This window comes from Lepisosteus platostomus, chromosome 2, assembly GCF_059453375.1.
Source record: "Lepisosteus platostomus isolate fLepPlt1 chromosome 2, fLepPlt1.hap1, whole genome shotgun sequence".
Taxonomy (NCBI): domain Eukaryota; kingdom Metazoa; phylum Chordata; class Actinopteri; order Semionotiformes; family Lepisosteidae; genus Lepisosteus; species Lepisosteus platostomus.
In genome coordinates, this window is record NC_142612.1 from 67,123,804 (window position 1) to 67,135,888 (window position 12,085).

General features: G+C 43.5%; 1 protein-coding gene across 6 annotated transcripts in view; it reads left to right on the top strand.

Annotated features, from left to right (window-relative positions):
* The first annotated feature begins 2,484 nt into the window (after positions 1 to 2,484).
* The window catches only part of LOC148676851 (ski-like protein), a 31,457-nt gene continuing 21,856 nt past the window's right edge, over positions 2,485 to 12,085 (top strand). For 2 of the 6 annotated variants that reach the window (XM_088614360.1, XM_088614403.1), the window contains exons 1-3: positions 2,623 to 2,778; positions 3,880 to 4,007; positions 4,440 to 5,702. In XM_088614360.1, the coding sequence (XP_088470486.1) occupies positions 4,593 to 5,702 (1,110 nt within the window). In that variant the 5' untranslated portion in view covers positions 2,623 to 2,778; positions 3,880 to 4,007; positions 4,440 to 4,592. The other 4 variants (XM_088614388.1, XM_088614380.1, XM_088614369.1 and 1 more) reach the window with 4 other exon arrangements.

The following is a 12,085-nucleotide window of genomic DNA, read 5'->3' on the forward strand; positions in this document are numbered from 1 at the left end:
GTCTTGATAAGTAAATCGCTGTATGACACGGTTTTTAAATATTTAAACCAGAACCTTCATGCTGTTTAAGTCAGTTTTATATTTAAAACTCCTGCCCAAGCCACCAAACCGTGAATCACTATTGCTGGAAGCAAACTCAACATTCCTTAATTTTGTCCTTCACACAGCACATAGTAACACTGCCCATAGCAAGGTTGTGAGTCACAAAGATTTAAAGTTTTTCAGACTGAGTAATTTGAAAATCTAGATCTGTATAGAGGAGAGGCCAGGGTCACATAGAAGCGAATAGCTAAGTATTATGAATCATTTTTCTTAGGAATAGTTAATGGTAAACAATATCGTCGCTTGCAGACGATAAAATATTTGTCAGACAACAGCGACAAATTTTCGTGCGCATGTTCCCAGGCCTTTGAGGCAAAAATCTAATATTTCATAAACAATTATTTTATTTTCGCACCACAAATGTATTACGCTGTATACCCAGTCGTGAACCTTGTGGAATGATTTATTCTGCAACCGTGCTTGATCAATTACGGTAAGTACTAGCTATTCGAAAAGACAATTCATTCGAATAAAAAAAAAGATTTGTGTTGATTTCTGGTGAGTAAAACAGACATTTTCCAGTATCTCTGAATTGTAACGAGTCCATAATACTGTTGCTCCCACTATTTTATGTACAGTGTACAGTATATTCTAACAGGGCCCCCTTGAAAAGGACATGGTGCAACTCAAGTGGTTTTATCCTGTCAATAAACTTTGATTTTATAGTGGATATGAAGTAAGCTCTCAAACACAACTGTTTTTTTTATGTTTAGCTAATGCACAACACGTATGTTTCATTAGACATTTTTACATATCTATGTAGTGTTCTGAACACTTCTTCACAGTTTCCCATTTTCCTTTCAAACGCTGTTTCTGCCTGCCTTTTCTTGAACAGTCAAAGCCTTATTTGTATCAAGGTTCCGTGAGAACAGAAGTCGGACATAAATTAAAATTATACATTTGCGTTTTTTCATTGGTGAAGACAAGAAGCTTTCTCAAGCAAAAAATTGCCATCACCTACTGGGAATTTATTTTTTACATCTGGTTGGTGGATACAGTACACCCTTAGATTTAACCCTGCTCACATTCTGAAAAAGAATTGTGTGGATGAGACACGGGTGTATTATCAGCGTTGAATTGACTTTTTTGTTTATTTTTTTTTCTAATTACTAGGAATATGTAAATTCATATTAACATTCACGAACCTCTGGTTTTGGTCTTTTCTCGGTTAAACTCTTCACCGATGCACACACCAAAAACGCCTTGCCATTTCATCTGCCAAAGTAAATAATATAATGTTAATATTCTAACAACACCCAATTCACTGAGCACTGACCTTGACAGAGGGAAATGTAATATCCCTTAATTGTCTAGGCACCAGATGAGATCTGACACAGTCCATGAATAATAAATCGTTGCAAATATGCACTAATGCTTCCTGCTAGGAGTTCATATCGTAAATATGTATATATATTGAAAGTAACTTAGTGTGTATTAAGTCCGTTCTAAGAAGGATGTCATCAGAAGCAGTGAAAATAAAACTATCACCTGATGTAATGAAATATGTTGTACATGTTTTATCCTTCAGACACTTCAGACATCTCTCGTAATGTAATGCGCTGTGTCCAGCTCTTTAGCTGGAAGCGTTATATTTTGCCTGAAATGGCAAGAGGAGTAGTGTTTTTTACCGTTTTATTTCCTGGAAACAGGCAATCTCTTGACATCTAAAGCAGAAAGTTACACGAATACTACATATCTGTCACCACAGTGAACTGTTCCGTGTCTGGAGTTTCCGTGGGAACAGAGTAGGCTGCAGTTAAACACACATTTGACCAGATTTAGATTTAAGAAGTAAGGCTTTTAGTTTTGTTCCGAGAATTTTTTTTTCACGACAGAAAAACAGAACTCTTTGTCGTTTACAATTTTAGATCAATATGCCGATAAACTGAAATTGTTGATTATTACAATAGAACTATCACGTAATATACATTATAAACCTTGAGATTTAAATGTCTCCTTGACAATAATTTAATACGTATTTCTACAGTGATTTTAATCGCCGTACTCTACAATGGTAAACTGACCGTGTATGGAAGGACGATTACAGTCAAATTATGCATAAAGATATATATATATAGTTAATCATTACACAGTTTACACTGAGACAATCGGTACGGTTTGAAAGACAATTAAATGCAGATATTCATATAATTGAGACAAAGGAAATAAAATATGAAAAAGAAAGAAAAAATAAAAGAAACGGGACTTCAATGGAGATTTGTGTGTGTGAGAAGGGGAGTTAGCGTTTCCTGAGACTTTTCTGTCGAGAACATTTTCTTCTTTCCGTTTCAAGTAACGCGTTTGTCGTAGCAACCGAAACGGCTCCATCGCCTCAGGCGTCAACGGAGTTACAGGCGGCTGGTGGTGACATCGCAGGCTGGGCCGTGTGCCCGACTGCAGAAACAAACACAAGCCCAGACTGCGAGACAGACACCCACGTCTCGTTTTTCCGTGACAAGCCCGTGTGCTCCGAGCAGCCGGGTGACGTAGCCTGTTGGGTTGTGGAGTGACGTGGTGAGTCTGTGTGTAGTGATGTGTCTGGCTGCTTGCATTTTGTTGACGGTCGGGCACGGAGCGAGGGGACACGGAGAAGAGGAGGGAGGAGAGGCGAGAGAGGTGGATTTTTTTCACACACAAAAAAGAAGGTTACACGCGGGCGACCAGGATTTACACACGGTAATTAGTCACTGTCACCGGGCCTCTATACCACTCCCCTCCACGAAAAGAAAATCGCACGTTTACCCTGTAAACAGCATGCTGTACTGTACTGATGGCAAGGTATGGGAGCTGAAGGTGTGTAGCTAGCGAGTGAATTGACCAGTTTGCACTGGGGCGATACAGTTTTATTGCACGCATGCTATCAAGGGAGGTCGCTTCGCTGACGCTGTTAATTTGTTTTGGGTTGCTGTTCTTAGCCACACACACACACAAAAAAAAAAGATTGCGTTTAAAAAAACACGAAATAAGAGTAGCAACTGAAGCACAGTAAGGTATTTCCCCTCTGTATCGGGGTATCTGTTAGCTAAGTATTATTTCTAAAACGCGTTTTCTGGTCGACGAGTGCAATTCCGATTATTCAAGGATTGCCCTTCCTCAGTTCGGGGATATACTCGGTTTAGGACGGGGGCACCAAGGGTTTGGCTGTGCGGTAGCGTGTGTGTGGGGGGTGGGGGTGAGAGGCAGGCAGAGAGTCCCGTGAAAGGTGTACGATACAGTGAATGTCATGAACACTACACAGGCGAGCCGGTGGCACAACATAGTGGAGGAAATAAAGAAAAGAGAGGTAGGTGGGGAGAAAAGCGAGTGAGTGAGAGTCGTGTGTACGCTGTCCTTGCTAGGAAAGGAAAGGAAAGGAGGAGGGGGGGGGGGGGGGGGAGTGCACCCGGAGCAGAGTAACGAAATGTCAAGATACAGCAGCCGCCACAACAACGCTGAGCGCTGCGCTTGAAAACCGTCGGTGTCCGAGCACACTGCAGAGCGGACAGGGGGACCGGGCGGAGCGGTGACTATCCGCTAGGAGGAGAAAGCGGCGTTTGGGCGAATTTGGGACGAACCGTTAAGATATCGGGTGAACCAGCGTACTGTGCCGTTTAGTCATCAGCCAGCCCTTGTGGACGCGGCATCACCGCGACTAGCTCACGCTGAAACATCGGCCGGGACTCGAGGGGTAGCCTGCTTCTGGTCGACTGAGGATTGGGGATTCACTCTGCCGCACGGACTGTCGTTGCTATTGCGCTACAGTGGATATATGTTTGTTTTTTTTTACCTCGATTGCAGCTTTATACTTTGCTCTACATCCGAGCCATCTGGTGCATATCGGAGAAGGTCAATGCTGTCGGCGGTGCTTCAGTTGAACCTGACTGGATCTAAGCGGAACTGAGACGATACTGGAATTCAAGGCTTGTGTAAGTTAGACATCTTCATCCTTTACCTTTGAGATAATTTTTAGTTGGGTCATAATTTGTATCTATTTATTTTTTCTTTATCTGTATCATATGATCTGTATAACACTCCCCCTTCTGTTACTTTGAGCATTTAAACGCCACTGTCTAATTTAAGAAACTTATTTTATTATTGTATGTTTTGTAATTCCATACATATTGGACCCTGTCACGTCTCATTAGAAACTGTGGTTCTGTACGCACCAGTCTGTAAAAGACTGCATTTTTCCTAATAAGTGCAAATATACCTGGTTGTTCTTTTAATATGGCGAAGAGCTTGAAATAAGATTTATACCAACATGTAAGACACAGGCTGAAAAGAATGTCTGGTGTAACATTTTGTATTATGCCTAAAAGGATTAAGATGACTGTTCTTCTTGGTTGTTTTTTTTTTAGGATTAGTATACAAGTGTGCAGTCCATCACAAACATGTATGTAAAAGGAAAGATGATAATCTATGATCGCCGTGAATGTTAAGGAGCACATCCTTTCAGGACCAAAAAATAAAGACACACGCCAACAACAACAACAAAAAATCAAAGGAAAGGCATGGCTGGCACGCCGACCACTTTGAAACACACTTTAAAAGACGTGGCCTTACTCAAAGGAAGCATGAAGCGGCTGTGCAGAGAGAGACTGGAAGACGCCCCTATTAAAAAGAGGGTGGTGGCAGAAATACATCTGAAACGCCGGACTCTGGAAGGAGTCCCCAGAATGCCAAAAGTCAAGCAGGAACACATGGAGGACCCCGGGGAAGCAGCTGTCTGCGAGAGGGAGAGACAGGGCAGGCAGCTGCCCGTTCCACCATCAAAGGCCCTGGACCTCAGTCCGGGCCTCAAGCACACGCTGGCCCAGTTCCACCTCAGCAGCCAGAGCTCCCTGGGTGGGCCAGCTGCGTTTTCCGCACGCAACCCCCAGGAGTCGCCCAGTGTCTTTGTCCCCCTTCCTTCTCCGCCAGCGTTGCCCGGCCCGCTCCTGATCCCCTGTGACAGTTCCACCGAGCTCACTCACTCTCTGCTGGAGGGCGAGTCCATCTCTTGCTTCGTGGTGGGCGGCGAGAAGAGGCTGTGTCTCCCGCAGGTGCTCAATTCCGTCCTGCGGGACTTCTCCCTCCAGCAGATCAACCTGGTCTGCGACGAGCTGTACATCTACTGCTCCCGCTGCAACGCCGACCAGCTGCACATCCTGAAGGTGCTGGGCATCCTGCCTTTCAACGCGCCCTCCTGCGGCCTGATCACGCTGACGGACGCCCAGAGACTGTGCAACGCCCTGTTGCGCCCCGGCGCGCCCCTGCAGGGCTCCTGCAAGCTGGGGGGCAAGGCCCTGCCGGAGGAGGGCGAGGGCAGCTTCGCGGTGGAGCACGAGTGCCTGGGGAAGTGCCGGGGCCTGTTTGTGCCGCGGTTCTACACTCAGCCTGACGCGCCGTGCATCCAGTGCGCCGAGTGCCAGCTGATGTTCTCGCCGCAGAAGTTTGTGATGCATTCCCACAAGTCCCCCGACAAGAGGACCTGCCACTGGGGCTTTGACGCCGCCAAGTGGCCCTGCTACCTCCAGCTCGGGAGGAGGTACTGCGAGACGCCCAAGGAGGGCCAGCTCAAGCAGCTGCTGGAGGAGATGAAGGAGAAGTTCCACGGCCAGCCGAAAAAAGCTTTGGAGAAGGTAGGCTGGGGTTAGCACTCCTGTACCTGACGTTCTTGTGACGGCCGGCTCTTCGCATGTTTCGCCTGGGCTGGCTGTACAGGCGGGCGGTGTTTCATCTGACAGATTGTGTTCTGTAGTTCCATGGAGGGGTCTCACTGAAGGGACACTCCTGGCAGCTGTTCACCTGCTGGGGGATGCCACGGTTTACAGGGATGTCAATGGTTTATGAGTCTGCTGTGCGTGGTATAGGGGGTCAGGCGTTGCTTTTGTGCCGTAGAGGTTGCTAGGCCAGGGCCAGCTTTTGTCTTGTCACCTCAGACATACAACACATACATGTCATTATGAGCCAGCCCGTTTCCCTGCTGTGAAATTGCATTGAGGTAATCCTACTACATCTTGTTTTAGCATTTATTTGCAACAGACTACAGTGTAGGGAGAATACAACAGATCCCTTTCTCAGTAAGGTAAAGCACATTGCCACAGCAGACTGGTTATGCCATAATGTCTGTATGTTAAGCTTATGTGAGCAGTTTTCTGTTAAGAACCCTTGTAGCATAGGAATATCTTCAACAAAAGACGTAACCTGTTGCATTACTGTGAAATGTCTGACATTCCATAAAACCTTAATTGACTTACAGGTACCCATATATCTAATTTTTATGTTTTTAGTCCAGAAATAGACATTCAGTACAGAAGGAGGTTTTAAAACAGTCCTTGCTACCTCCATATGAGGTGTTGTCTAATGAAATTGTGGACCTGGCTTACAAGAGGTGAACACTCAAAGTCTGGACAAAATCTATTTCAATATGTTGAAATAATAAAATGGATACAAGATCTGGGCAAAACAGGCCTACATTTTGGAATGATTTTTTATATGTTCCTGTTCAAAAGACTGATTTACTATAAATGTTTCTCCTGACTGTAGTATGCAGTATCATGGGTTATGGTTAGCCCTAAAAAAGTGAAAAGGGGGAGATTTTGTAGCCTTTTGTATGTCATAACTGAAAACTGAAAAGTTACTAAGAGCTAGGGGGAAGACCAGCTCCAAATGAAAGGATAGAAACAGAATTGTGTCACTGTGAACTGCCTACGCTGTGAGTTTCGTTTGACAGCCCCTCACATGACTAGTATGATGAGAAGTGCAGTAAAAAAGATCCATCTGATTATAGTAAATACAGTGTAGCAAGGTGACTGTCACTTTCACTGTCTTGGGTGTTCAGGAAGACAGCGTATGTGTCAAAAATACTTTCAATGAAGCACTGTTTTTTTTTTGCTGTTACACCACGCAAAGCTGGAATTTTTAAGGCAAAAAATAATAGTTTTCTTCTCTAAACAGCTATTGTAGACGTTTATTTTCATGTTGCAAGAGCGACTTGCAAGTGCTGTTATTATGTCTAGATATGCAGGTGCACGACGCTGTAATCTCTCGTCCACAATCTGGCTGAGCAGGGAAGCTTCTGTACTTTAGTTTTAAACGTGTTCCGGAAATACCGTCTGGTGCCTCGTCTAGCTCTCAAACCACATTCCTGTTGCTGTACCTTGATCATCACAGCCTTCACAGCCTTGCTCAGACATGCAGGTCCTTTTGTGAAACAGTCTGTCTGCCGTAGACTGACACAAGCCAATATTATCTGCAGTTTCTGCTCTCATTCAGTGCAGAGTGTTCCTGCCTCTACCCCCCAGGCTGGGCCTCAGTTTAAATGTGAACCATGCTGGTCTCTGAAGCAATTACTCTCTCACTGCATAATGAGCACTTAACAGCTGGATTGTGACACATTTGTGTCTGGCGGTGTCTCACACCTTGGGAAGACCCTTCTGATTATTGCGTTTCAGAACCTGACATGGTTTTGCAGCAGAGCGCTGGAAGCGTTTGTTTTCCTTTTACTTAATTCTCCACCCTGTCCCTCCTGATGTCCTTTCTTGGACACCTTCGTTTGAAACAAAAGGCTCCACTGAGTGCTGCCCCTTTTAGGTACCAAATGTTGAAAATGTTACAAATTCCAGCAAATGGGGGTTTGCAGTAATCATCAACATATAAGCTTATGCAGGAGTACGTGCAGTCTAAATGTTGGTATTTGTGAGAGCCAAGTGGTAAATAAACAGTGAGACTCTTGAGTAAACAAATGCATCATAATTTAGTTAGAACATAGGAATATATAACATAGAAAGGTTTCTAAAAAGCAGGGGCATTTTTAGTCTTTTTATAGCTCATTTGGTTGCTAGTAGATGATTCATCCAATGATTTCCTTCAGGCATTTCTTGAAGGAATTCAAGTATCAGCTTCAACGGTGTGGCCCCGGAAAACTGTTTCCAGAGTCCCACAACTGTGTCTTAAAAGAAGTGCTTCTTTAAATTCACTCCGCCTTAACGTCCAGTTGTGTTCTCTGGTTCAGTGTTAAAATCAGGTAGTGTAGTCGCAAGCGTCTTTGCATTTCTTTGTGATTTGAAAAGTCAAGGGATGCAGAAGATGAGAGCAGTATACATATTGTAGTTTTGCAGTTATTTCGTAGTGTTGCGTCTTCATTCCTTAAATCTATTCTCTTTGAAGATACAGATAGGTTTACAGGGAATTTTGTTTAAAAAATGCTTAGTGTTGAACTGTGCCAGACAGGACAAGGGGAGCCATCTACGTAAGCACTCTTCATCATGTGAAATTATCTTTTTGACTAGCCCTGACTCATGGTAAGAAGCTCTGAGTCACAGTTTCCAGTCCTGTTTTCAGATGGGATGTATGGATGTTGTTAAAATGCATGCTTTCAGTGAGATTGCGTTGTGTTTATGTGAAGAATGTGCATGTACATACAAAGACATACATGACTGATTTAGTGAGTGAGACTGGATGCATGCATGTGTCTGTGTGTTTTTTTCAGCCCTGTGGAAAAGTGATATAGCACATATCCTTAAGAAAACTGACTTAAGGTTATTTGCAGTGGTTATGGTTAGTCCTTACTAAGCCTTGACTGCATGTGTTACCCCAATAATAGCTTCACAGGCCGCCAGACACCCAAAAATAAAGAAGTGAGCAGAAATGCACAAATACAAGAGAACCACGTTTACTAAAATGCATCTGATGACTTGAATAGTCTGAAAGACTCACTAGGCATTAGAAGAACAGAGTCTTTGGAGACCCAGGTAGGGGGAGGTTAGAAAGCATTCGTGGCTCTTGAGTTGTTTTTGTAAAATTACTCTCCGTTTTCTGTTAATAGCAAAGTGTCCTCTACACTGTCTGTGGGCTAGAAAAATATAAAAATTGCCCAGGCAGTTTGTCTTTGTGCCTCTGTGGTTGTTGGTTCGGCATTTTACAGATTTTGGTTTTCCTTTAAAAAAAAAAAAAGGCAAAGAAAACATGCTCGCTGTCTGAGAGGCTGCGGTACAGACACAGACAGCCGCATAATTGTGTTCCTATTTGGAAACCAGTGACTTCATTACCACAAGCCTCCTTCTCCTCATCCTCCCACTCCCTGCTGCTCATCTGACATCACTGGCAATTCCACTATACTCCGGCATGATGGAGGTCAGAGCAGATTCACATTACAGAGGATTCCTTCCGTTCCATCCGTTGCTCTAAAAAACCGAATGACCCAAAAAACAATTGATATGTCTTTGTTTTCTCTGTGTGTGTTGAGGAAGCACTAAGTTTGATTTCCTGAGCCACTGCTGGCAGGAGTCTTTTGCCTTCATATTGCCCACATTCTTAAAGGTGGTGTTTTAAAGGTGGGCACCCCAAAACGATTCTCTTTCCTTACCCCCACACAAATTCCAGTCATATGTAGAAGCCCCAAAGAGGCCTTACTGTACGCGCTTTAATGATCAATACCCTTGGCTCCAATTAACTGTCAGTAACAAATAGCAGGCAAATGACCAGATAAACTGACAATTACAGTAACAAAGGTCAATTGTACATACCTTTAAAAGAGAGGGGAAGGAAAGGGACTTAAATATTGATTGTCTGGGTCTGTGATAAATTGCAGGGGTCGCCGTGATATAGATTGTTTGACCATTGCATGGGATTGTAGGATGTGAAATAAAGCATTCGCTGGCCCAGGTGTTGCCTGCTTTTTGCCGTATCCCTGACATTACATAAAAATTCAGCCCATGAAATCGGCTGCCATCTGTGGAAGGCAGCTGCTGTTCTGATAGTCCGGGGACTCAGTCCGGGTCAGTTGGCACGGCGATGTTGCAGACGGCACGCAAGCAACCAGGGAAAATAAATAGAAAACACTTGATTAGACCAGGTTCGTCTGTATTTCTCCTGGTCAAGGGATGCAGTCTAACCTCAAAAGGCATCTCCGAAAGATGGAGGCCCAGACATCCCTCACTGCTTGCTGATACAGCAGCTTCCACAGTGTCTCACGACAGTTGTCTCTGCGCTTGGTTTATTATATGGTACTCCAAGTAAGCAAAGTGCTTTTTAATAACATATATAAGCCAAGCCTCCTTTTACTTGGAAATAGTAAAGTTGCCTCCTGTCCGTTAACTGTTTAGGTGACTGCACATCCACCTAGGGTCTGAATGAAATGTGAGACTAAATGAGTGGCAGTAGGTTGGATAGTTAGGATAACAGTAAAGAATTTGGTGTGTTGCGAATTTCTTGTGTTCAGGAAAAGAAGGCTCCACAGCCAAAACTTTGTTTTTTTTCTTTTCAGCATGGGTACCTGTTCCTTTACAGCCTACACATGCTGACGCAGCTACCTACTTGAACTTCTTCAAACCATTTGGTGTGTTGTACCATTACCTTCACCCTTAACAGAGCTGTAAATAATATTCTGTCCAGCTTGCTTCTTGTGTCTTGTTTCTGTCTGGGTCAATTACATTCCCAAACCTTTCAGTTGCCGCTTGTTCAACAGAGCTGTGTCGTCCATGCAGGTCCTTGTTACTGCGAGTGTCCTGGGTTATTCTCTTGTTTCTTGTGCTTAAAATTGTCAGGTTAACTCCCTCTGTAAACTCATCCAGTGAAACTGGTTTCTTAAGAGCCCCTCAAAACTGTCAGAGAGGGAGAGACTGGGGGAGGTGCAAGAGCTTTTAGTTGCAAATATTGTAACTCCACCGGTAAAATGTGAGCTTGTGCAGCACTGATGTGCTCCTCCCTTACTCTTGCTTCCAATAAGCATTGAAAAAAATGTTCCTCAAGCTTCAGTTTTCACAAATGTTAAATAGCTTCCTAAATTGAGACCTTAGCTATAAAAAGCAGAATTAATGTGCCGCAGTACCGTAGCAAAGCACAGATGATTTAAATTGAATGTCCTATGGACCCAGTGATATGGAAACTCCATGAGCAAATATGTATATATACTGTAGATAATGTGCAAGAGTATTATCCTGGGCAGTGTGCATGTTGTTTGTTTTCTCAACAATTCATTGTTTAAGAACCATGACACTAGAAATGGAGATTGTCGTTTTTATTTCAGTAGTTCAATTAGATCCTAATAAATGCAGTGGAGGGATGGCACATGTGGAGGGTATCTGGCGTGACTCACCGAGCTGAGGGAATGGCAGCCTAGCCGTGAGGATGGGGTTGCCTGAGCCCCCCCACTACTATTGTGACGATTGAGCCAGGGAGCTGCTGCGAGGGTGTAGAAGGGGTGCGAGAGAAACATCTGTTAAAGGTGTCATTAACTCAACTCATTATTTTATCCAGAATAAAATATTAGGCGAGGCATATGAGGTGAGTCCATTCATAATGGTTTTTTTTTTTTTTGCAGTTAGTAATTTAAACATCTCAAGCAATAAATATGGAAAGAAAGATTACTCATGAATGAACTGATTCTTGATAATTGGGTTGACTTGTTTGAGTGGAGAATATAGTAGAAAACACTCTGGCGACATGTGTCTGGTTGAGTATATGATAGCCTCCTCTTTCCAGTTCCCCTGTGGTCATGTGATGAATGTTGAAATAAATCAAGAAAGCTGGGGCTTTCAGCAAGCCCAGAACTGTGGGAATGCCATTAAACATCAAAGCAATGTCATGTTTCCAGGCCACTTCATTCTTTTCTCCCTTTAATTCTCCTTAATCAATGTTAGGAGCCTTGTAGCACACTGTATTCTGTTCTGTGCAAGATCAATCCTGCAGCTGTCACTAGCTGCAGAGGAACAAAATACTGTTTCACACAGTATTTAACTATGTTCTGTGATCCAGAGTTACCTTTGGGCACCGAGTCCAGATTATATATTTTAGCTTTTTATTCGTGACTGCAGCATTGATTGTGTACGTGTTTGTGTGTGTATGTGTGGTTTAAGATATCCCTTCTAGCCCGGTGAGGAATATTGAAGATATTTGCGGAGCAGTAGGAAACCTTGTCTGTGCTCATAAATCCATGAATTTAAAGTTATAGGCTTTGGAGAAAATAATTAATTTATCTGATGATATTTTTAAATATAAAGCTGTCTTAAGGCCACCTGGG